This window comes from Carcharhinus amblyrhynchos, chromosome 8, assembly GCF_965287045.1.
Source record: "Carcharhinus amblyrhynchos chromosome 8, sCarAmb.v2.hapA, whole genome shotgun sequence".
Taxonomy (NCBI): domain Eukaryota; kingdom Metazoa; phylum Chordata; class Chondrichthyes; order Carcharhiniformes; family Carcharhinidae; genus Carcharhinus; species Carcharhinus amblyrhynchos.
This window is the reverse complement of record NC_137331.1, coordinates 103,318,178-103,343,995: the sequence shown is the minus strand read 5'-3', so window position 1 is coordinate 103,343,995 and position 25,818 is coordinate 103,318,178. Positions and strand designations below refer to the sequence as shown.

General features: G+C 45.0%; 1 protein-coding gene across 1 annotated transcript in view; it reads left to right on the top strand.

The window, feature by feature from the left end:
- col22a1 (collagen, type XXII, alpha 1) overlaps positions 1 to 25,818 on the top strand; it is a 285,376-nt gene that overhangs the window by 131,389 nt on the left and 128,169 nt on the right. The window contains exons 13-14 of the mRNA XM_080193549.1: positions 7,583 to 7,636; positions 11,608 to 11,661. Of these exons, the coding sequence (XP_080049675.1) occupies positions 7,583 to 7,636; positions 11,608 to 11,661 (108 nt within the window). The remainder of the gene's footprint in view (positions 1 to 7,582; positions 7,637 to 11,607; positions 11,662 to 25,818) is intronic.

The window sequence follows — 25,818 nt, the reverse complement described above, 5'->3', positions numbered from 1 at the left end:
GGGGTTTTGGGAATAGGGCCTTGGTGGGATTGTGATGGGTACAGGCTCGATGGGTCGGATGGTTGGACTGTAGGGATTCTATGATTCTACGAAATGCACACAAACAAGACAAAATGAATAGATCAGCATTTAAACTAAAGTGCCTTTCGACTTTAATTCCTCATTTTGAGGATTCCTTCAGTGAAGAGTCTTTTGTTTACTTCTCTTAATTAAAAAGTAGTAACGATTTGTTCTTTGGTGATGACAAATAAATACATTACATCAGTGATGTCCAGCATACAGGAAATGTACCAATTCTTCACTCTCAGTGGGAACACATGTTGAAAGGGAGCACGGATTGGAAGGATGACCAGAATACTGAAGTCTGAATTTTTGTAAAGATGGAAGGTCTCCTTGCCTCAGCCAAAATGAAGCCTGAGTCCCAATTCTGGAAACCCCACTCCAGAACTCAGTACCCACCATTTTCACCAGAGTTAGTGGGGAGGTGGTGGGTAAGTGTTGTACTTTGCAAATATGTGGTTCATGGGAGCAGTTGCACACATGCAAATACAGTCTGGTAGATTCAATTAACTTCACCCACAACTCCTGGGCTCTAGACATTTGAAGAGAAGGCCCAAAATGTTCCAGGATCTCCTGCTCTGCCTGACAGAGATTCCTTGCTGTAGATAACCTGGTGACAGAGGTTGCGAACACGAAAACCCATTGGTAGTGGCAGATCTGGGAGATCCTGCTGTCAGCCAACTGTGGACTGCCTCCGCCACCACAAACACACCCTGGGTAGTGGGAAGTGCTGCCCAAGGTCTAAACAGAGTTCTTTGAGGAGGTCAGCTAACCTTTTGGAGAGCTAATGTATCCATTTGTACAGGTTTAGAAAGTTTAATTTATTGCCACAGAATGTCCACAACTTCAATCTCAGGTGTAGTAGCGAAGGTAGATGGAGGAGGGTTGAGTCTGTGGCCTTGGAAGGCAGATACCTTTGCCCTTCATGAGTTGGGCACCCAGAAGGAGAGTGTGAGAGAAAAAAGGGAAGAGTACACATCATGGCAAAAAAATGGAATTGTCACCATTACTCATTCGCGTCATAGAGGAACATGAGCGTGACCAACATGCAGCCAGAAGAAAGGGGCCAGATCTGGGGTTAGAGGCACCAAAACGCTTACTTGGGAGGAAGAGGACAGCCATGTTTTACCCTCACGATATGACTGAGGACAAATGTAGAAACTGAATCAAGTTAAGCTGGAAATTGATCACCGACGTACCTGCCATGGTCTAACAGAATCTCAAACCACAATCTACCCATCCTCATACTCTTTAATTATCTTCCATATTATCCCCCTACCACCGACCATCCAGTTTTAGGAGTGTGCAATATCTGCAATGCAGTGCTGCCAGAACCCTGTACCACCTGGAAGACAAAGGACTATTTCACCATTTTAATGCTAAGTGCTGGGCAGACTTGGAACTGGGAGTGTTTCAGATCCAACTTTTAGACCCATTCTCTGGCACCCACACTCTGCCTGAAAAAATAGCAGCAATTCTGAATCACGCTGCTGAAGACTGAGGGCGTGGATTAACACACCCGAATGCCTCCAGCTCTGATCGGAGCCTTCAACTGTGCATGCGCAGTAAAAAAAATTGAAAAATACTCCCGTGCTATGTCACTCCCGGGCCGGATAATTCCTCCCCCAGCTCCTACACAAATTGCCCCACCCCCACAACATAACCCTCCACCTTATCCCCCATTCCCTCACCCCCTCTAACCAGACTGAACATGGCTTCCTGCCCCTTCCCCTCCCCCCCCACCAATTGCATGAAGAGTGGCATCGGACCCCTACTTGCCCCCCCCACCGATCGCATGCAAAGTGGCAGCAGTCCTCCCCCTTCACCCCTACCAAACGCACACAGAGTTGCAGTGGACTCCCCTGCCCCATCCCCGCCAGAGACCCATCTAACCCCCCTCCCTCCCTCCCACTAGACAACCATCTGACCCGCCTCACTCCCTCTCCCCAGAGAGCCAGACCCACCTCCCTGCCCCCACCAGACAGTCATCTAACCCGCCTCCCTCCCTCCTACCAGATAACCATCTGACTTGCCTCGCTTCCCCTCACCAGAGAGCCGGACCCACCTCCCTCCCCCCACCAGAGAATCATCTGACCTGCCTCACTTCCCTACCAGAGAGCCATCTGACCCACCTTCCCTCTATGGCCCGACCTGACTAGTGCAGACTCAATGGGCCAAATGGCCTCCTTCTGCACTGTAGGGATTCTAAGTGTTCCTGTAATTCTGTGAAATGTTTGATACATGACTTATAAGCTTGCAAGAAGCACCTTCATTGTGATGCTGTGAGTTTAGATTCTCTGCTCTTGATGTTACAGAGGAGTTTCATTTGTGTGTTGGTTCCTCCTCATTCTGACATTGTAAAACCTTTTAGGGTTGAACACAATTCTGTTATACCAATCACATTTTTCCAACTCTCTGCAGGAACTTATTTATAACTATATGGCAGAACATATTTCATAGCCAGCATTAAAAAATGTCTCTCAAATTAGGGAAATCAGCCAATTTTTAACCAATTCATACAAAAGGAAGATTTATGGCTAGCTCCACAAATGAGAACATTTATGATATCTCACGCTGAGCATATCATATTCCAACTGATATCACATGGTTTTCTGTTTACTACGATTCCAAAAGACTCATTCAGACAGGTCAAATAGGGTCAGAGTTCTCCAGTTTCACACCCCTTGTTACCATTGTCTGCAAGCACGGAAAATTTGTCTCAAGACCAAATCTCCATTCACAGCAGCGGGACCGGAAATTCTCAGCCGCGGGCGAGGTTGGAGAATTCAGGCCAGGGTCTTTTTTAGATTAATTTGGCATAATCTTAAATGTATTCAGTTTGACCTTGCCAAATGCAAATAGGACTATCTTGAGACACATTCCTGTTAAGTAAAGTATTCTGGTCAGTGCTGCCTAAGTTCAGCTGGTTCAACTAAAGAGAGCTGAACTAAAAACAGAAAATGTTGGAAATGATGGAGCAACTCTGGCTGTGTCCATGGCAGAAGAAACAAGGGATTTTTGACCACTTCTCCTCAAAAGTATCCATAAATTCAATCCAGTTGCCAAGGGATTCAAATTGTCATATCAGCAAGCGAGTGCAAGTTCATTAGTGCTGGATGTAAAGAAAAATCAATTGATTGATTGTTGGGTCATTTTGATAAGATGGTCCCGGTCAGTTTGAGAAAACTGGAAGATAGTTTCACAGGACCCACAGCCATTGGTGAGGGTGGTAATAGCCGTGGTTCATAACCCGTCCACACCAAGATATGGATTAGGAATCAATCCCCAAATTCCATTATGTAGAGGAGACCAGGCAAAAAGTGCTGAGTAGTTGGTGCGAAACTGGTGAACCTAAAATAAATAGCTGAAGGCTGATTCTCAATAGCCTTCTCAATAGCCTTCAAGAGACTTGCCAAGTCAAATCATCACCTCGTACACAGTGAAAAAAGTTCTAACGTCTCAAGTCTCTCTTGATGGTTATAACTCCTTTTACCAAGGGATTCTATGCTGCACCTTTCCATTGGTCCTGGGCTAAAAGTTAGTGTGCGTGCTATGTTTTGCAGATGTCAAATTGGGAGAGCACATGCCAATTTAGTGGTGGGGCCTAATTTAGTTGGCACCCAATCAGTGCAAGCACGTGGCTTAACTTCACAAGCCCATTTTTAAGACATCCAGGGTGGCTGCCTAGAACAGTCAGAATGCCCCCCTGCATGTGCGAACACCTGTCGAAGACCCTTCTTCATGAATTGAGATTAGAATGAACAGAGAGAGCTTTGGGCCTACCCAGGTCAAGGTTTTTGAACTGGATGCTGCTTCCTTCAACAAATAATAGGATTTTTAATATTAAAAAAAATACAATAAACACCTCCTTCCTTGATCATGAGACAACATGTCCATATTTTACTGTGAACCTCCTTTGTGAGTGCCATAGGCCACATGCTGAAATATGAATTACATGGGGAGGCATTGGCATAGTGTTATTGTTACTGGACTAGTAATGATGTGGAGATGCCAGCGTTGGACTGGGGTAAACACAATAGAAAATCTCATAACACCAGGTTAAAGTCCAACAGGTTTATTTGATAGCACAAGCCACTAGCTTTCGGAGAGTTGCCCCTTCATCAGGTGAGTGGGATTTCAGTTCACAAACAGGGCACATAAAGACACTAATTCAATTTACAAAATAATGGTTGGAATGTGGGTCTTTACAGGTAATCAAGTCTTAAAGGTGCAGACAATGTACAGACAATTAACCTGGTGTTGTGAGACTTCTTGCTGGACTAGTTATCCAGAGACCGGGGTTCATATCCCGCCACAGAAGATGCTAAAATTTGAATTCAGTGGAAATCTGGAATTAAAAGTCCAATGATGACTTTGGAACCATTGTTGATTGGTGTAAAAACTCATCTGGTTCAGTAATGCCAATTAAGGAAAGAAATCTGCCATTCTTATCTGGCTTGGATTACATCTGACTTCAAACTCACAGAAATTCTTAAGTGACCTCTGAAATGGCCTAGCCAGCCATTCAGTTCAAGGGCAATAAGGAATGGGCAACAAATCCTGGGTTTGCCATATTTTGGTCTCAGAAGATTGTAAGGTGAATTCTATGCATCCAGATTTGAGAACAAAGTGGAGGTGTCGTTTTTCAAATCAGATCGTGTTGCTCAGATTCCCTCTGTCTAGTCAGGCGGGCATTAAAGTTACAACTGGCATGTCAAACAAAAGATTTCTTGCTGTCAGTAAGCCCATGTTCCACTCTCAACCAATACTCAATAAAGTGGATTATGTGCTCATTCATAGAGCCATAGCACCATAGAAAAGAAGGAGGCCATTCAGTCCATCTTGTCCATGCCAGCCTGAAGACACCTAGGTGCCCTTTCTACATCCACATTCCTGTAGCTTACAGCATTTAAGGTGCAGGTCCATGTACTTTTAAAAGAGTCTCTGCCTTCACCACCAACTTGGACAGTGAATTCCAGACACCCATTACCCCCGCATAAAAAAGTTCTTCCTCATACCTCCACTCTATACCTTCTACCACATATCTTAAATCTATGTCCCCTGCTTCTAGAATTCTCCACCAAGGGAAATAATTTTATGCTGTCTACCCTATCTTTTCCCCCCATTATTTTGTACACCTCAATCAATTCACCCCTGAGCCTTCTTTGTTCCAAAGAAAATAACCCCAACCTGTCCAATCTCTCCTTGTAGCTACACTTTTCCAGCCCTGGCAACATTCTTGTAGACTTCCTTTGCACTCTCTCCAGAGCAATTATGCTCATCCTGTAATGTGGTACCCAGAACTGCATACAGAATCGTGGCCTCGCTAGTGTTTTATACAAATCCAACGTTATATCCTTACTTTTTATTCTACACCTCTGCCAAAGAGGGACAGCATTCCATATGCCTTCTTTACAACCTTTCTAGTTGAATTGCTGCCTTTTGGGACCTGTGTACTTGTACGCCAAGGTCTCTCAGTTTTCAATGGAGAGTAAAAGCTGTTGCATTTACCTATTTATTAACAATGACTATTGGGCAAAAGATACTCATTGGAGTGTACCAATTGACTTTGTACAATGACGTGAATTGGGTAATAGTGACTCAGTCTCCAATGTTAATTGACTTTGTTGCTGAGTTCAACAGAAATAAAAATGGAGAAAGCTAGAATAAGGGCGACCAGCTTACAATCACTCACTTCGCACAGAGTCTGGAGCCGAAATTTTCTGATCTAATCCATGGCTGGGATTCTCCAGTCCCGCTGCCATAAATGATTTGAGCACCAAATTCTCCCTTCTCACTGGCAGTGGTGGCGGACCGTGTGAGACCAGAGAATTCCAGCTTTGTCTAACACATTTGTGAGAAGCATGGAGAGATTTTGATCTGACAGGGTGTTTGGCAGATACGAACAGAAGTCGGAATTCTCAGGTGTTGCACATCCCATCCCTCTACCAGGGTGAATGGAGAATTTGGCATCCAGCCAAATATCCATTCGCAGCAGCACGACAGAAGAATCACAGTTATGGGTGAGGTCAGAGAATACCGGCCAGTAACTAGCATGCTCAAAATCAGAATTTAACATGCCCAATCCTGTTTGTAAACCCATGATTTACAACAGGGATCACCACTTTGCATCAAACTATGGCTACTTTTTTTCTACTCTCCCTCTCTCTATCAGAGAGGGATGGGTGCACCGAGCAAAAAACGGCTATGTAGCTATGATCAGCGAGCTCTGTCATACCTGAGCGACTCCTGGACTGTATGCCTTCAAACAACACCCACCTTTAAACCACAGTGTGCTAGCTATCTGGGCAATTAACCTTCTGATTTGGAACTTCTGTTGAAGAAGCTCCCAGTTGGTCCCTACCCCCCTGATTGTTTGACAGAATGTTACGTATTTTCATATGTATAAGATTACAGCTGGGAATTTCCTTGGGGCTTCTTTCTTCTCCATCACATCAAAGGAAGCTGACCATATCTTTATGGACCAGAGACAGAGCAACTCTGAAGGAATTTCCATAAGTGATGCAGCAGGATCTTCATGCTTGAGTTAAGCCAGGTTGCATATTTAAATATAAATCATAAACAGGTACTCTGCTCCATTTCCTCACAGTGATTTCCTTCACGTTTATGAATAAATTCTCATGGAACTACTGAGAAGGAATGATAAGCAAGTATGCTAGCTGCAAAGTTAGGGACATGTTAGGGGTGGCATCATGGCACAATGGTTAGCACTGTTGCCTCACAGACCTAGGTTCAGTTACAGCCTCAGGTTGCTGTCTGTGTGGCGTTTGCATGTTCTTCCCATGTCTGCATGGGTTTCCTCCAGGTGCTCCGATTTCCTCCCACAGTCCAAAGATGTACCAGTTAAATTGATTGGCTGTGCTAAATTGATGCTTAGTGTCACGGGGACTAGCAGGGTAAATACGTAGGGTTATGGGGATAGGACCTGGGTGGAATTGTCGTTGGTGCAAGCTCAATGTGCCGAATGTCCTCCTTCTGCACTGTAGGAGTTCTATGATTCAATGAAAATGTCACTCAAGTAAGGGGAGGCTGAGTTTTTACCACACCACAGCAATTTGCGTTTATACAGTATCTTTAATGTAACATTTCCGAGGAGCTTCCGTGCTCCAAACAGAATTTGACACAGAGCCATTAATGATGATAATGTCAAGGACAGCTGACCAAAATTTGGTCAATAAAGTAGGATCAAGAGGGAGATTGAGTTGTGGAGGAAATTATATTGCTTTGGGACCTAGGCGTCTGAATGCATGACCGTCAAAGGTGTAACACTTAAAAACTGAATGCGTCCCAATCCCAGAACTGAAGCAGTGCAGGGACTTCGGAGGGCTATAGGGTTAGGGGAAGTTACAGAAATAAAAAAGGGGGAGGTCTTGGAGAGATTTGAAAAGAAGTATGAGAATTTTAAAATTGATGCAATGCCGTGGAAATAAATGAAAGGGAAAGGATGGATAGAAAATGTGGATAGTCCCAGCAAAACAAAGCACTTTTTTTTTATTTTCAGGGAGTAATTGGTTTCACTGGTTTACCTGATATGGAAGGAGTCAAAGGAGATAAGGTATAGATCTGAATATATTCACTGATTTTAGTGAAAAAATTCATTCTAATGCTGCAACTTTCCAGAATTTCAACTCCATCCAACATTAAATGCATGAAGATTTCTCATAAATGTTTTCATTTTTCATGTTTTCATGTTTACGCACTTGTTCTGAAAATGTTTTAAGTTTACTTTTTAGTGTCACAAGTAGGCTTATGTTAACACTGCAATGAAGTTACTGTTGCCACACTCCAGCATCTGTTCGGGTACACTGAGGGAGAATTTATCAGGGCCAGTGCACTTAACCAGCAAGTTTTTCGGACTGCTGGAAGAAACTGGAGCACCCGGAGGAAACCCACACAGACACAGGGAGGATGTGCAGACTCCGCACAGAAAGTCATCCAAGCCAGGAATCGAATCTGGGCCCCTGGCACTGTGAGGCAGCAACGTTAACCATTGTGCCATTATGCCACCATCCTAATGACATTAAATGGAGAATGTATCATATCAAGGAAACCTTTCTAGTTTTTAACTTGCCAATTTGAGATCACAATTCATAGATTTTACTGTGAATTGGTGAGTGCAATTTTATACTTTGGCGAGGCCAATTCTGAGAATGGTCTTCCTATTCTAATGATGGTAAGAGTCATAGGATCATAAGATCATCATCAGGTATGCTGAGCGCTGATATTTGCAGGGTGAATCATAGATCTGATTCTGAGCTTTGTGGAACTAGCTCCCCACACTCCAGCCATCTCAAAATGTAACATTAAAGAAATCGTTTAAATTTTAATCAATGCCAGAGCTTTATTACGAAGCATGATGGTGTAGCATGTGGAAACGCTGGCACGGAATGTCATGCAGTGTCAAGATGGTGACCATGTCCCCTGGTGAAGTTATTAATTTTGTTAGTGCCCCCAATAGGAAAGGATAAACTGCCACACAAAAAAGGAAAAGGAACCCTATTGGAATGGCAGCAGATCGATTACAACCCACCCCACCAAAACAATTCCAATTGGCAAGGAACATCAAGCTGGGTGTCATGGCGGCACAGTGGTTACCACTGCTCCCTCACAGTGGCAGGGACCTGGGTTTGAATCCAGCTTTGGTTGACTGTGTGGAGTTTGCATATTCTCCCTGTGTTTGCGTAGGTTTCCTTTGGGTGCTCCGGTTACCTCCCATGGTTTAAAGATATGCAGCTTAGGTGGATTGGCCATGCTAAATTATCCCTTATTGTCTCAAAATGTGAAGATTAGAGGGATTAGCAGGGAAAACATGTGGGGTTATGGGGATAGGGTAGAGGGGTTGGACCTGGGTATGATGCTCTGCCAGAGAGTCAGTGGAGACTTGATGGGCTGATTGGCCTCCACCTGCAGTGTAGGGTGCCTATGAAAACAGAATGTCATTCCTCTGCCACCCTCAGCAAAGTTCTGTTTTATCCCTGTCAATATTTACCTCTTCCTGGTCTTTCCATTCCCTTAAAATTTTTGGACACTGAAAATCCAGACTTGGTGCTAGCCATTTTTCTTTGCTAATCTTTTCATGCTTGATAGCTTCCTGGTGTTGTGGCTCTTTGACTTTCATCTCAATAACAAAAAAAGACACCCTACTTCAATTTGGTTCAATAACCACCAATCTTCCCTTTTGGCCACTTGTTTGTGAACTCGACCCCCCTCCTCCCATGTTTGAATGCACCATCTATGTTGGCATTCCTATGCACTGCTGTGGGAATATTGATTGTCAGAAGTAGTGAACCTTTCCACAGAATCATAGGAGCACAGAATCGTACAGCACAAAAGAGGCCCTTCTTCTCACTGAGTCCGTACCAACACATGAGAAACACCTAAACTCACACCTAATCCCATTTACCAGCAGCTGACCCATAGCCCTGAATGTTATAAGAACATAAGAACATAAGAAATAGGAGCAGGAGTAGGCCATCTAGCCCTTCGAGCCTGCCCCGCCATTCAATAAGATCATGGCTGATCTGTCGTGGCTCAGTTCCACTTTCCCGCCCTCTCCCCATAACCCTTAATCCCTTCTCTTATCAAAAACCCATCAACCCGCTTCTTAAAAATATTTAGCGAGGCAGCCTCCACCACTTCAACGGGCAGAGAATTCCAGAGATTCACCACCCTTTGAGTGAAGAAGTTCCTCCTCAACTCCGTTCTAAACCGCCTCCCCTTTATCTTGAGGCTGTGCCCCCTAGTCCTACTGTCTTTTTTGAGCGGGAAGAGTCTCTCCACCTCTATCCTATCCATCCCATTCATCATCTTATACGTCTCAATGAGATCTCCCCTCATTCTTCTAAACTCTAACGAGTACAAGCCTAGTTTATTCAGCCTCTCCTCATAGCTCAATCCCCTCAACTCCGGTATCAGCCTAGTAAACCTCCTCTGCACTCCCTCCAGGGCCAAAATATCCTTGCGCAGGTGCGGCGCCCAAAACTGCACACAGTACTCCAGCTGCGGCCTCACCAATGCCCTATACAGCTGCAGCAAGACCTCCCTACTTTTATATTCAATCCCCCTCGCTATGAAGGCCAGCATCCCATTCGCCTTCCTGACCACCTGCTGCACCTGCAAGCTGGGTTTTTGCGATTCATGCACAAGGACCCCGAGGTCCCTCTGCACCGTCGCCTGCTGCAGTTTTTCGCCACGTAAGTAATAGTCCTTCCTACCATTCTTCCTACCAAAGTGGACCACCTCACACTTGCCAACATTAAATTCCATTTGCCATTTCCTGGCCCATTCGCCCAGCCTATCTAGATCCTTCTGCAGACTCTCCACACCCTCCGCACAATTTGCCGTTCCCCCAATCTTGGTGTCATCAGCAAATTTCGACACCCTGCACTCGGTTCCCTCCTCCAGATCATCTATATAAATGGTAAATAGCTGAGGCCCCAGCACCGACCCCTGGGGCACCCCACTAGTCACCATCCGCCAATCCGAATAGCACCCATTGACCCCCACTCTCTGCCTCCTATTTGACAACCAATCCTCTATCCACGCTAACACCCTACCCCCAACTCCATGTCCCCTGACCTTCTGCAATAACCTCTTGTGAGGTACCTTGTCAAACGCCTTCTGAAAATCCAGAAAGACCACATCCACCGGCTCTCCTCTATCCACTGCCCTAGACACATCCTCATAGAACTCCAGTAAATTTGTCAGACACGACTTCCCTTTAATGAAACCGTGTTGCGTCCGCCCTATCAAGCAATTCCCTTCAAGATGCCTCGCAATGATGTGCCAAATGTTCACCCAGGCACTTCTTAAAGGATGTGAAGCAACCCAGCTCTAACACCCTCCCAGGCAGTGATTCCAGACCATCACCAACCCCCTGGGTGAAAAAGTTTTCCCTCATATCTCCCTAAAATCCTGCCCCTCACCTAGAACCTATGTCCCCTCACAACTAACCCATCAACTAAGGGGAATAGCTGCTCCCTATCCATCCTGTCCATGCCTCTCATAGTCTTGCACACCTATTTATTTTTTAATGCTTTTAAAAAAAAATTTTAGTTGACATTTTTTCATGAGACATCTGGAATCCTATTTGCCTCCTCAAGTGGATGTTGGAGATCTGTGTCATTTTTTTTTGAAGAATGATAAAAAGTTCTCAGTATATCCTACACGACATTTTGCACTTGATAATTGCAACAAAAATACCATATTATCCGATCACCGCCCTGTTCCCTATCTTTAACGTTGCTTTTGTGGAATGTGTGTCATTGTTCCCCATATAAAAGAATTCACTGCATTCCTGAAATGATTCATTGAGTGAAATGCTTTGAGACCTATAGACTCAAACATTGTTATTAGATGGCACAGGGGGAGATTGACTTCAATAGAGTTAAACAAAGCCTTAGAGATAGAATCTTATTCTCAATCAAATATAAATAATCATTAATGAGTTGCTTTAATTGTTGGTTAAGGAGTGGAACTATAGACGGTTATCATATTCTTAACTTGTCCCTTCTTTCTGATATCCAGGGTGATCCAGGTCCACAGGGACAGATCGGACGACCAGGCCTGAAAGGTGAAAAGGTAAGCATGAAGCATTGTACTGTCCTCAAAAGTACTTCAAACATCCAGGTGTTCTGGAAAGTAAACTTCTTGAAGTATTAATACTTCATGACTGTTGAATTGGGCCAATGAAAATAGCAGGGGATGTTGAATACAAAGACAAGTCATTCAGTTGAGCAGCTCTAAAGGCATAAAAAGAACACAAGCTGGAGTTATAGGCCTAAACTAACCACCAGAATTTTGTTCTTCCTTACAATGTAATATCCATGATTTTATCAATTTTGTTTTGCCATAAACATAATGAAGGTAGTAGAAGGAATGTGAAAGACACTCTACCGCAGAAGGCTGTGGATGCCTGGTCATTGGGTGTCTTTAAGACAGAGATAGATAGGTTCTTGATTGATAAGGGGATCAAGCATTATGGGGAAAGGGCAGGAGAATAGGGAGAAGAAAAATACCAGCCATGCTTGAATGGTGGAGCAGACTGGATAGGCTGAGTGGCCTTATTCTGCTCCTATGTCTTATGGTCTTAAGGAAAGACTACATTATGATCTGGAAGTATACCGTTTGTCTTAACTTGTACTATTTTATATTAAATTAGACATTTGGATCACAAAACTTGAATATTGCTAAAAAAATGTTGGGCAGAATTTTCCCTTCCCACCTGCCATGGGAATTGTAGCAAGCAGGATATGGACCATGCAAACTTCCATTGACCTAGGGCAGGATCTTCCGGACTTGGGGTGAGCACAGCTGGAAAATCCCAGCCATCTGGTCAAAGAAATCATAGAAACCATAGAAACCCTACAATGCAGAAGGAGGCCATTTGGCCCATCAAGTCTGTACTGACCACAGTCCCACCCAGACCCTATCCCTGTTGCTCCATATATTTACCCCGCAAATCCCTCTAACCTACACATCCCAGGACATTAAGGGGCTAGTTAGCATGGCCAATCAGCCTAACCCGCATGTGTGGGAGGAAACCGGAGCACCTGAAGGAAACTCACACAGACGCAGGTGAAGCTTTTTATCTTGGCAATTGCAAAAATTCCAACGTCAGGGGAGAGAGTAACTTTATACTGAGAAGAGGTTGTTTCGCCAAAATGTCTTTTCTCAGTAATATACATTCATTGTTGACTTTGCCAACACTATTCTCTACTCAATGGCCCCCATCTCCACTCTGGCCTCATACATCACAGAGGATACTTGGCTCACCCCTTCCATGAGAACCACTTCTCACAGGAATAAAGAAAGTGTTCAACAATAAGTTGGCATAAATTAATTGTGCCAACGAAGTCAGTCATATTAATTGATTGTACAATAAAATTATACAAATAAGCTCATGACCAAACAACGAACTGAGATGAAGGCAAAATACTGCGGATGCTGGAATCTGAAACAGAAGCAGAAAGTTCTGGAGAAACACAGCAGGTCTGATTGTATCTGTGGAGAGAGAATAGAGCCAACATTTCAAGTCTGAATGACCTTTCGTCAAGGCTGACCTCCTTGATCTAGTTGCCAACACCTTCATTTCTTCTGGCACTGCTCAAATCAATCCTTTTTGAAACTATTATAATCATCACACCTGTTAAAAAACGTATGCTTAAATCATGTTCTCTCTATTTTTTGCTCTTCCCCTTTTTGTCTAATATTTTGGACTATGTTATCTCTTTAAACTCTGATATCTGGCATGCCTTCTTTTGGAAGTCTCAAATATTTTCTTTTGGACAGAGTCCAAGTGCAAAGACATTTGAAACACATCAACAATCTAAAGGATCATGGTTAGGGCAGCATGGTGGCATGTCATTAGCACTGCTGTCTCACAGTGCCAAGGACCCGCGTTTGATTCCTGGCTTGGGTCACTGCCTGTGTGGAATTTATGAGTTGTCCCCGTGTCTGCATGGGTTTCCTCCCACAGTTCGAAAGATTTGATGCAAGTTCACTGGATTGGCCTTGTTACAATTGCCCCTTAGCTTCAGGGAGACTAGCTAGGGTAAATGCATGGGTTTATGCCAATAGAGCCTGGGTGGGATTGTGGTTAGTGCAGATTTGATGGGCTGAATGGCCCCCTTCTGCACCGATCTAATGTTGAGACAAAATCTCAAGGCACAAACTGAGGCTTTGATTGGTTTCAGTCTTACCAACTGAGTCAAGAGGGAGTGCATGGAACATAATTTTAAAATCCTTGCTGACTCAATGTTGTTTCATTTTGCTATATCTCCATTCAGTACTTTCAGCCTTTTCCCCTTCATGCTTTTTTAAAAATTAAAACTATGCTGATTGAAACAATTTCACAAATTCGAGGAAGAGGTGGGTGAAATGAGGAGGAGGCAGGGATTGAAAAATAACAAGACGAGAATGTCTTGCCTGGAAACAAAGGGCTCATTCAGTCGCAGACAATACTGCAAGTTGGAAGTAGAGAAAGTTGGTGACAGCAACAAGTCAGCATTAAATGGTGCCTGTGCGGTTAGTTGTATCAAATGAGCTCAGAACAAGATGTGATGAAATGCCAGTCAACTATTTGGCACACTCTTATCCATAAGTATTTGGGGAAATTGTGTTTATTTCTATTGAATGTGCTGTGAAAGGACTAACGTGCCTGCCCACTGTGACTCAAAATGAAGTTTGTTTTAACCCTATAGTGGCCTTGAATATTTCAACTTTAGGGGTAGCACGGTGGCACAGTGGTTAGCACTGCTGCCTCATAGTGCCAGGGACCCAGGTTCAATTCCAGCCTTGGGTCACTGCTTGCAGTTTGCACATTCTCTCTGTGTCTGAATGGTTCCCTTTGGGTGCTCTGGTTTCCTCCCACAGTGCAAAGATGTGCAGGTTAGATTGATTGGCAATGCTTAAATTGCCCCTTAGTATCACGGGATTAGCAGGGTAAATAGATGGGGTTACAGGGGTAGGGCCTGGGTGGGATTGTGGTCAATGCAGGCTCAATGGGTTGAATGGACTCCTTCTGCACTGTAGGGATTCTATGATTCTAACTTTCGTCTATTGAGTTAAAGCATTGCAATGTCGGGATAACATTTTCAGAACAGGAAACCCGTAAAATTAGTCACTCACTGGACAGAATTATAAGCTTTTTTTAAAAAAGTATACGAAGAGCAGTAAAGATAACTAAATATAGTTTATAAAGAATATAGAAGGAGAGGCGATTCTCCGAAATCGGGACTAAGTACTCATGCCAATGGGAATGCCAGAGCAACTCTGATGGCAGCGCCTGTCAGGTGGGATCCTCCAAACTGATGGATTAAAATTAATGCAGTCCGTGATTCACTCTGGACAGCCCAGCTTTTTGTAAAGGGCACCCCAATCTCCGTGGTCAGAGAGTGGTGCCTCTTCTCCCAAAGATAGAAATGTTGACCACAGCCATATTTCCCACCTCCACCAACCATCCCTTCCCCCCACCCCCCAACGCACAGCCACCAACGCCCCCCCCCTCCCCCACCGCCCACCCCAACTGAGCAGGGCAACACTACCAACCATTTAGCTAGGATCATAGTTGATCCATATCCCTCACATCCACTTTCCTGCCCATTCCCCATAACCTTCAATTCCCTTACTGATCAAATATTGATCTCAGTGTTAAATACACACACAGATTCAGTCCCACAGCTCCCTGTGACAAGGAATTTCAAAGAGCCACAACACTCTGACAGAATAAATTCCTCCTCATCTCAGTATTAACTTTGTGCTTCCTTATTCTGAGACTATGACCTCTAGTCCTAGACTCTCCCGTGAGTGGAAACATCCTCTCAGGATTTACCCTGTCAAGCCCCTGAACAATGTTTCATGAGATCATCTCTCATTCTTCACAGTTCCAACACTACGAGGCATGAAGGTGACCCAACCCAACAACCCCCCCTCACCTCCCTCCCAACTCAGACCCATCTCTGCTCAGGGCCTCCTCACCCACAGACACCCACTCAGTTTGCCTCCCTCCTCAGATACCCACTCAGACCCCGTCAGTGCTGATGGTGCACTGCCCCCCTGGCACTGACACCCTGGGCTGGTGCCTTGGACCCTGAGAGGTGGGAGACAAGTTGGAAAGTCCAGTGCCAACGTGCCCTTTGCCACTGCCAGGCTGCAGAGGAAGTGTCCCCCAAAGGTCCTGGGCATTGAATGGACTCAGGTTGGGGGCAAGATGTTGATCTCAGTACTGATACCTGGAATGGGGGTCCTATAGCTAGATTGACCCTTATGACCCTGGAAGATGGTAATTTCAGGCAGTTCTGTGATTAATATCTTCATTCCTGCCTGTCATCTGTGGGTTGGTCTTTAATCTCCATGCTCCCTGGTCACCTGGCAGGCATTTAAATCCCAGCAGCACTTTGTTCTTCATCAGGAATTCCTTTTCTCTTTCTCAGAAACTGCAGTTATGAGCAGTAATCTTTGAAGTCCTTTTACAGAGTAGAGATATCAATTTCACTGGGGGAGGGGGGTCCCTTCTCCACAACTGCTCATTCTGCCCCACTCTATTCATACAGCTTTTATTTGAAGTCCTGAGCCTTCCTAGAAAGATCAGAGTCTTTGAAATACCTTCCAACCCTTTGAAAATCTTTGTTTCCATTCAATTTCAGTCCAGTCTGTTGAACTCATTTGACCGACAGCTTATTGTGTTTCTACTCAGCATCCAATCAGTTGTGTTTATTTACAGTTCCCTTCATGCTTGAGTGCGCCTCAAAGTGTTCGAACCCAATGTTTATACAAACAAGGAAATACAAAAGCTCTTTTGAAGTTGTCTCCAGCTGCTTGTCTTCATAGCTGGAGGAAAATTTAAACCAGCTAAACACTTATCACTTCCTATTTTGCATGGTCTGTTAGGAGGGCTTGGGTTTCCTGGTCGCACCTCGGCGCTCACATTCAGAGAGTGAGGAAGACACAGGAAACCAGTGGGACCGCAGGAGCTGATGGTGCTGGGGAGAGGTGAATCACTGGGCCCTTGTTTTTGAGGCACTAGGCCTACCAGCTCTCTCACCAAAAGGCAGAATGGTAGCACAGCGGTTCGCACTGCTAGTCAAGCTTCCCAGCTTGGGTCACTGCCTGTGTGAAGTTTGCATGTTCTCCCCATGTCTGGTTTCCTCCGGGTCCTCCGGTTTCCTCCCACAGTATGAAAGATGTGCTGGTTAGGTGCCAGACTGTAGCGACTAAGGGAATTTCACAGGAACTTCATTGCAGTGTTAATGTAGGCATTACTTGTGCCTAAGAAATAAACTTGAAAATGTAAGTTTCAGTCTTGGATGCAGTGCTGTAGGGAGCTAATGGTGCCAAGGGTTAACTCCTGAGGGCGCTTCAGTGTCACAAACATAAATCTCAGTTTACTAACTGGGCATAATTGGTTCCTCCTTCAGAGCTAGACTGTGCTAAAAACAGAAACAGAAAATGCTGGATAAACTTAACAGATCTGGTAGCATCACTGGAGAGAAACACAGTTAACGTTCTGGGTCTTAATGATCCTTCGACAGAACAGAAACAAGGTAGAAATATGCAGAACTGTAAATTTGAAAAGAGGGTGGAGTAGTAGACCAGGGATAGATTGGGGTAAATTTATCCTGGACATGAAATAGAGTGTTAAAGGTGCCATTAAGAGATGAAGAATGCTAATAGCAGTAAAAAGTGAGATAGCAGCATGTGTTATTGGGAGTGTTTTGGTCCTTGGACAGTGAGAAGAGAGGAGGTAAAGGGGCAGGTGTTACACCTTCTGCGATTGCATTGGAAGGTGCCCTTGTAAAAGGGATGAAGGATTCGGGGTGATGGAGGAGGGTACCACGGTGTCACGGAGCGAATGGCTCCTGCAGATTACTGAAGGAGGACCTGACGAAGGTGAGAGGGGTTGGAAATTGCACCCTGGTGACTCAAGTGGCCGCTGTCAGGGAGTTCATTGCAATCACTCCTCCATAATAAAAACCACTGGATGGTAAATCCTCTGCTGCGGCCAGCGGCTTCCTCCCAAGGACGGGTCTCCAACAAGTATTCCCCTATAAATTGAGTTACAGACCTCCAGGCTCCCGCACTTCCCACCCTCTCGACCTCACAGATCCCTGTGTTGTCCCACAGCCTGGGTGGGAAGATACAATGAGGATAGACGATATGTTATGATGCCTGCTAATGAGATGATAATGCGTGCAAATCAGACTCGTGCCCTCCCTGGGCGAAAGCCTGATCGTGTCACTGGAAGGGGGGCGCTGGGATGATCTCAAACCAAAATCTCGCCATCGAGATTTAAGCAGCCTTTACAAGAATTGTGGCTGCGGCCATGAAATCTGGCCAACGCTTTATAAGATATATCTGTTATTCTGAGATAATCCATCTCTTTATTTTGATTACAAATGAAGTTTCAGGCAATAATTATAATTAAAAATTTGGGTACATGCTGAACAGGAGAAGACATTCCATTGAGTGAATATTTATTACGAGCCCCTGAGATGGAATAATGGCTCCCCCTCCCATCACAACTCCCCTCCATCCCTGGTTACTGTTTTTGATCATCCTGGGAACTTGTGCCAATATTTGACTTTTTGCACTGATTTGCTTAATGCCTGCAACCTGTGACTTTCATTTATAAGCTGCATAACCTCACTTTGTGTTTTAAAATCCAATGCTGAGGTTACGAGTGTTTTTATCCCCCCCCGCCCCTCCCCCTACCCGAGTCTATTCTGTGACCAAATGGTTAAGAATCCTGAAACTGTTCAACTGCACAAACTGGATTGTTGATCTTTTAATGGCAGCATCCCTCATCAACATTCCTCAACGAAACTGTTATACAAGAGCTGTCAATGTTCTCGGGACTAGTCACAGCTGATCGTTCTGCAGTTCATACAGGAGTGGCACAGTGGTTAGCACTGCTGCCTCACAGCGCCAGGAACCCAGGTTCAATCCCAGCCTCGGGTCACTGCCTGTGTGGAGTTTGCACATTCTCCCCATGTCTGCATAGGTTTCCTCTGGGTGCTCCAGTTTCCTCCCATGGTCCAAAAACGTGTGGGTTCGGTTGATTGGCCATGCTAAATTGACCCTAGTGTCAGGAGGATTTGCAGGGTAAAAATGCGGGGTTACTGGGGAGAGGGCCTGGGTGAGGATGTGGTAGGTACAGATTTGATGGGCCATATGGCCTCCTCCTGCAATGTAGGAATTCTATGATTCAATCCCCTTCTGATCAGGGAAGGGCCTTCGTTGACAGAGATGCTCATATAAATGATATATACAATGTATTTGAGACTATGCATATTACAGTGCACAACTATTTGCCATTCAAATCCTTTATCATTCTCCAGTTGTGATCATCAAAAAATTAGCAGTCGTGCTGCCACCTTGTGTTATGGAAGATATTACAATTGATATTCCAGACATCTGTACTTATCTGTAGACACTCATGATTGCCTACTCTTGTCAGGCGATCATCACTCTGCTTATATATTCTGTACCTGCGTGTCTCTCTCTCCACTTCAACTGACAAAAGATCAGCACTCTGAAAGCTTGTGATTTCAAATAAACCTGTTGGACTATAACCTGGTGTCATGTGACCTCTCATCTAGAGATGGGTGTATTACTACAAGAATCCAATAAACTGTACAACGATTCAACTGAAAATGGATCCATTCCAAATTCATTACCAATGAAATCTTGCATTGTGCACATTTCTGTCGTGCAGACAAAGGAAATGCTACCCTTTGGGAATAAAAACTAATGAATAATCTTAAATATAAGAATAGTATCGCTTCAGTATCATGAGATAAAGGGCCCGACTTTACAGTTGCAATGCGCCTGTTTTCAGGCTGAAAAACTTGGCAAAGTCGGGCGCGAGGCAAGAAGTACAATCTGCACCTAACTCAAGGCCAGTTCCCTCTTTACCAAGCCCCGAAAATGGCTGCGATCGAGACCGTGCCCGAAATGGGCGCAATGGCCATTTACATGCATTGCACGCATTTAAGTTGACTTAAAGGGCTACACGCTCTACCTTACTGGTATGTCCCTCTTTACCACCGCAGTCGCCCATCCAGAATCAGCGCAAAACAGACAAGTGCCAAGCGTCCGACGGTCGAGGTCGGTGGAGGAGGGGTGTCCGCTGCCACTCTTCCTGAGATCAGTAGAGGGGAAGAGGGGGGTCCGCTGCCACTCTGCTTGATATCAGTGCAGGTGAAAGGGGGTCCACTGCCAATGTGCTTGATGTCAGTGGAGGTGAAAGGGAGTCCGCTGCCTTTCTGCCTGAGATCAGTGGAGGGGAATGGGAGGAGGGGCCCATGATCAGTCTGGGTGCAGGAGGAGTGGGGGGATAAGTGGGTCAGTAATGTCGTAGGGGTGGGGCAATGTCTGTGGGGGCCAGGGGGAAGCATTATCCTGCCCGGGAGCGATGCAGCAGGGGAGCAGCATTCTATCATTTTTTTCAGCTCATGCACAGTTGGAGGTGCCATTCGGAGCTGCAGCATTTTGGGCACGTTAAACCCCACCCACAGGCTTGCGCAGAGCAATTCAGACTCACTGATAATTTTGCAGACAGAGCGCGTAATGGGGGGCACCTGAGAACGGGTCCAAAAGTCAGATCTGAAACACTCCCAGTTCCAAGACCACCCAGCACCTAGAATCAAAATGGTAAAATAGGGCCCAAAAAAGTCATTTTTAAAAAAATGAACCGCAGTTGTCAAAAAATAGATTTTTTTTTCATTTTAGAGTTTTATTGGCAATCCTCTCAAGATCAGACGCGGCGAATAAAATCAGAACCAAAAAGAGTACCGAAGGTTAATTCGAGACTCAAAACCAAAATACTGCCTCTGCTCGAAATTTGAAATAACATGAAATGCTGGAAGTGGCCAAGCAGCTCCAGCGATCATCTGAGGAGAAAGAAACAGAGCAAATGTTGCAGCCCAGAGGAGAGAGGAACAGAGTTAGCAGGTGGACTTGTACATCCCCTGTGCCAAGTTTAGTGGCCGGGGGCGGTGGGGGATAGCGTATGTAATTGGGAAACTGTGGCAGGTGGGACCCTTTTTGCCTCTTCAGCCAGTGGACAAGAATCCCACGCCCCCCACCCTCTTGTGAAACGCTTGATTCCCAGGATGAAGGAGTTGCCTTGTGAAGAAATGTTGAGCATGTTGGGCTGATTACAGCTCGGAAGAATGAGAGAGGGTTTTACTAAAACATTTTAGATTCTGAAGGGGCTTGATAGGGTGGATGTTGAGAGAATTCCCTTGTGGGGAAATCTGGAGCTGGATGCACAGATGCAGAATAAGTGGTCTCCCACTAAAGATGGAGATGAGAAAGAATTTCTTCTCTTCAGTGGGTAGTTAACCTTTGGAGTTCTCACCCCCAGAAAGCAATTAAAACAGAATCATAAAGTACATTCATGGCTGACATATGCAAGTTTCTGACCTAGATGGGAGCCATTTTTAGTTTAGTTTTCTTTTAATTAGTCTAACAAATAGGCTTACATTAACACTGCAATTATGAAACTCCCCTCATCGCCTCATACTCTAGTGCCTATTTGGTTGCACTGAGGCAGAGTTTTAGTATGTCCATTGCACCTATCCTGCATGACTTTCAGACTATGGCAGGAAACCGGAGCACCTGGAGAAAATCCACGCAGACACGGGGAGAACATGCAGACTCCACACAGACAGTGTCCCAAGCCAAGAATTGAACCTGGCACTGTGAAGCAGCAGTGCTAACCACTGTGCCATCATGCCACCCATTGTTTATGGGACAGAGGTAAGACCATGATTAGGTCAACTACTATCTTCCTGAATGGCAGCATAGGCTGTATGGGTCAAATGGCATAGTCTTACTCCTATTTCTTATATAATAATGCATGTAACCAGCGTTCCCATAATAATCTCCTTGCTGTTGATCAAAATCCTAATGATATTATATTGAGTCATTTAATGGGCAGTGATGTTGCCGTGGACTAGTAATCTAGAGACCTAGGGCAGTGCTCTGGAGGACGTGGGTTCAAATCCCACCATGGCAAATGGTGGAATTTTAACTCAATAAAACATTTGGATTTAACAATCTTATGATGATCATGAAATCATTGTTGAAAAAAATCCATCTGGTTCACTAATGTCCTTTAGGGAATGAAATCTGTCATCCTTACCTTGTCTGGCCTACAGGCGATTCCCGAACCAGAGCAATGTGGTTGACTCTTAACTGCCCTCTGAAATGGTCTAGCAAGCCATTCAGTTCAAGTGCACTCAGGGATGGGCAACAAATGCTGACCTTGCCAGAGATGCCCACATTCCATGAAAGGATAAAGAGATCTGCCTTCACACGTGTGAAAAGAGGTACTGTGGGCACTTGCTCATGTACTGAACACTGATATTATAGACATGCAAGTCCAGTGACCTGTACTGATCAGAGTGAAAAATATAAATATGTGTTGCCCTGTTCATTGTACGTCAGTGTGCATTAGCCCATGCTAGGCCTACTTTCAAAACACTGACACTGACACAAAATGTTCCAATTTCTTCACCTTATATTGATGAAATTAAAGTTAAGCTTTATTCAATGAAGGTAGCATGCAACTGAATCAGACAGGTGGAGAGATTCCTGACCTGTGCTGAATTATCCAATCTCACTATAAATAATGCCACAGCCTGGGTTATGAAGGCAGAAGCAGCCTGTGCTTTTCATCCTGATGAGATGTTCAGCCGCCAAGCCAATACCTACTACCGTGCTCACACTTTAATGACTAACTAGAGGACGTCCAGTGCTTTTGGAACCCCAACAAAAATTATTTATCTTGAGGTATTGTCACAGCAGGGTTTGTGATGCTGTGAAATGCGTCAACATTTCAGAAGGATTAGAGCGGTCGTTGAATTTAGGAGTAATAAATGTATACAGCAGCAGAACGTGTATGTAGAGTTATAACAACTGCTCACTTAGAAGATAAAAATTAGCTGAGGCAAGCTGAGCTGAGCAGCCTGTTGCCATGTTTTTTTTATTCATTTGTGGGACACGGGCAACACTGGGTAGGCTTGCAACTATTACCCATCCTGAGTTGCCCAAGAGCAGTTGAAAGTCAACCACATCGCTGTGGCTCTGAAGTCACATGAAGGCCAGATCGGGTGAGGATGGCAGATTTCCTCCCCTAAAGGACATTACATAAGAACATAAGAACATAAGAAATAGGAGCAGGAGTAGGCCATCTAGCCCTTTGAGCCTGCCCCGCCATTCAATAAGATCATGGCTGATCTGTCGTGGCTCAGTTCCACTTTCCCGCCCTCTCCCCATAACCCTTAATCCCCTCTCTTATCAAAAACCCATCAACCCGCGTCTTAAAAATATTGAGCGAGGCAGCCTCCACCACTTCAACGGGCAGAGAATTCCAGAGATTCACCATCCTTTGAGTGAAGGAGTTCCTCCTCAACTCCGTTCTAAACCGCCCCCCCTTTATCTTGAGGCTGTGCCCCCTAGTCCTACTGTCTTTTTTGAGCGGGAAGAGTCTCTCCACCTCTATCCTATCCATCCCATTCATCATCTTATACGTCTCAATGAGATCTCCCCTCATTCTTCTAAACTCTAACGAGTACAAGCCTAGTTTATTCAGCCTCTCCTCATAGCTCAACCCCCTCAACTCCGGTATCAGCCTAGTAAACCTCCTCTGCACCCCCTCCAAGGCCAAAATATCTTTGCGCAGGTGCGGCACCCAAAACTGCACACAGTACTCCAGCTGCGGCCTCACCAATGCCCTATACAGCTGCAGCAAGACCTCCCTACTTTTATATTCAATCCCCCTCGCTATGAAGGCCAGCATCCCATTCGCCTTCCTGACCACCTGCTGCACCTGCAAGCTGGGTTTTTGCGACTCATGCACAAGGACCCCGAGGTCCCTCTGCACCGTCGCCTGCTGCAGTTTTTCGCCACGTAAGTAATAGTCCTTCCTACCATTATTCCTACCAAAGTGGACCACCTCACACTTGCCAACATTAAATTCCATTTGCCATTTCCTGGCCCATTCGCCCAGCCTATCTAGATCCTTCTGCAGACTCTCCACACCCTCCGCACAATTTGCCGTTCCCCCAATCTTGGTGTCATCCGCAAATTTCGACACCCTACACTCGGTTCCCTTCTCCAGATCATCTATATAAATGGTAAAAAGCTGAGGCCCCAGCACTCCACTAGTCACCATCCGCCAATCCGAATAGCACCCATTGACCCCCACTCTCTGCCTCCTATTTGACAACCAATCCTCTATCCACGCTAACACCCTACCCCCAACTCCATGTCCCTCGACCTTCTGCAATAACCTCTTGTGAGGTACTTTGTCAAACGCCTTCTGAAAATCCAGGAAGACCACATCCATCGGCTCTCCTCTATCCACCACCCTAGACACATCCTCATAGAACTCCAGTAAATTTGTCAGACACGACTTCCCTTTAATGAAACTGTGCTGCGTCTGCTCTATCAAGCAATTCCCTTCAAGATGCCTCGCAATTTCCTCCTTAATGACGGATTCTAACATTTTACCTACCACAGACGTTAAACTAACCGGCCTATAATTCCCCGCCTTTTGCCTGGCACCCTTCTTAAACAACGGCGTAACATTAGCCGTTTTCCAATCCTCCGGCACTTCCCCGGAATCCAGCGACGTCTGGAAAATAACCACCAAGGCATCCACTATCACCTCCGCCATTTCTTTCAGAACCCTCGGATGCATTCCATCCGGTCCTGGGGACTTGTCCACAATCAGCCCCTCCAGTCTGTCGTGCACCGCCTTTCTAGTAACAGTAATGTCATTAAGACCCTCCAGTCCTACCACCTTTCCATCACTAACACCCGGCAAATTATTCACGTCCTCCTCCATGAAGACAGAAACAAAAAAGTTATTCAATGCCTTAGCCATATCCCCATCCCCTACCACTAGGTCCCCTTTCTCATCCTCTAAAGGACCAACGTTCACCCTAGCCAGCCTCTTCCTTTTTATATATTTATAAAAATTCTTGCTATCCTTTTTTATATTAAGCGCTAGCCCAGCTTCATAGTTTCTCCTACCCTTCTTTATCAACTTCTTTGTCAATCTTTGTTGACATTTAAACCTCTCCCAATCCTCTTCTCGCCCACTACTCTTAGCTACTCTAAATTCCTCCGCTTTTAATTTAACACTTTCCTTCACCTCCTTCGTTATCCACGGCTTATTACCTCTCCTCCTACTGTCCTTTTTGACCATCGGAATAAATTTCCGCTGAGCACCAAGAAAGATCTCCTTAAAGATCCTCCACTGCTCCTCAGCAGACCCTCCCTCCAACGCGCTCCCCCAGTCCACATTCGCCAATTCTTCTCTCATCCTACCGTACTCCCCTCTATTCAAACAAAGTACGCGTGTCTGGGAACCCACTTTCTCCTCCTCCATTAGTGAACCAAATGGGATTTTCTGACAATCAACAATTTGATTTGATTTGAATTGATTTGATTTATTATTGTCACATGTATTGGTGTACAGTGAAAAGTATTGTTCTTTGCACATTATACAGTCAAAGCATACCGTTCATGGAGAAGGAAAGGAGAGAGTGCAGAAAGTAATGTTACAGTCATAGCTAGGGTGTAGAGAAAGATCAATTTAATGACAGGTAAGTTCATTGCTTAGTTGGTCTCCTTACTTGAGAAAGGATATACTGGAGGGGGTGCAGAGGAGATTCACTTGGTTGATTCTGGAGTTGAGAGGTTGGTTTATGAGGAGAGATTGAGTAGACTATACTTGTCGGAATTCGGAAGAATGAGGGGAGATCTTATAGAAATATATAAGATTATCAAGGGATTAGATAAGATCGAAGCAGGGATGTTGTTTCCACTGGCAGGTGAAATTAGAACTGGGGGGCATGGCCTCAAAATAAGGGGGAGCAGATTTAGGACTGAGTTAAAGTTTATTTATAAGTAAGGCTTACATTAACACTGCAATGAAGTTGCTGTGAAATTCTCTTAGTTGCCACACTCCAGCACCTGTTCAGGTCAATGCACCCAACCAGCACATCTTTCAGACGGTGGGAGGAAACCCACACAGAGAATGTGCAAATTCCACACAGACAATGATTCAAATCAGGAATTGAACCTGGGACCTTGGCACTGTGAAGCAACAGTGCTAACCACTGTGCCACCATGCCACCCTAGCTCAGGAGGAACCTCTTTACACAAAGCATTGTGAATCTGTGGAATTCCCTGCCCAATGAAGCAGTTGAGGCTACCTCATTG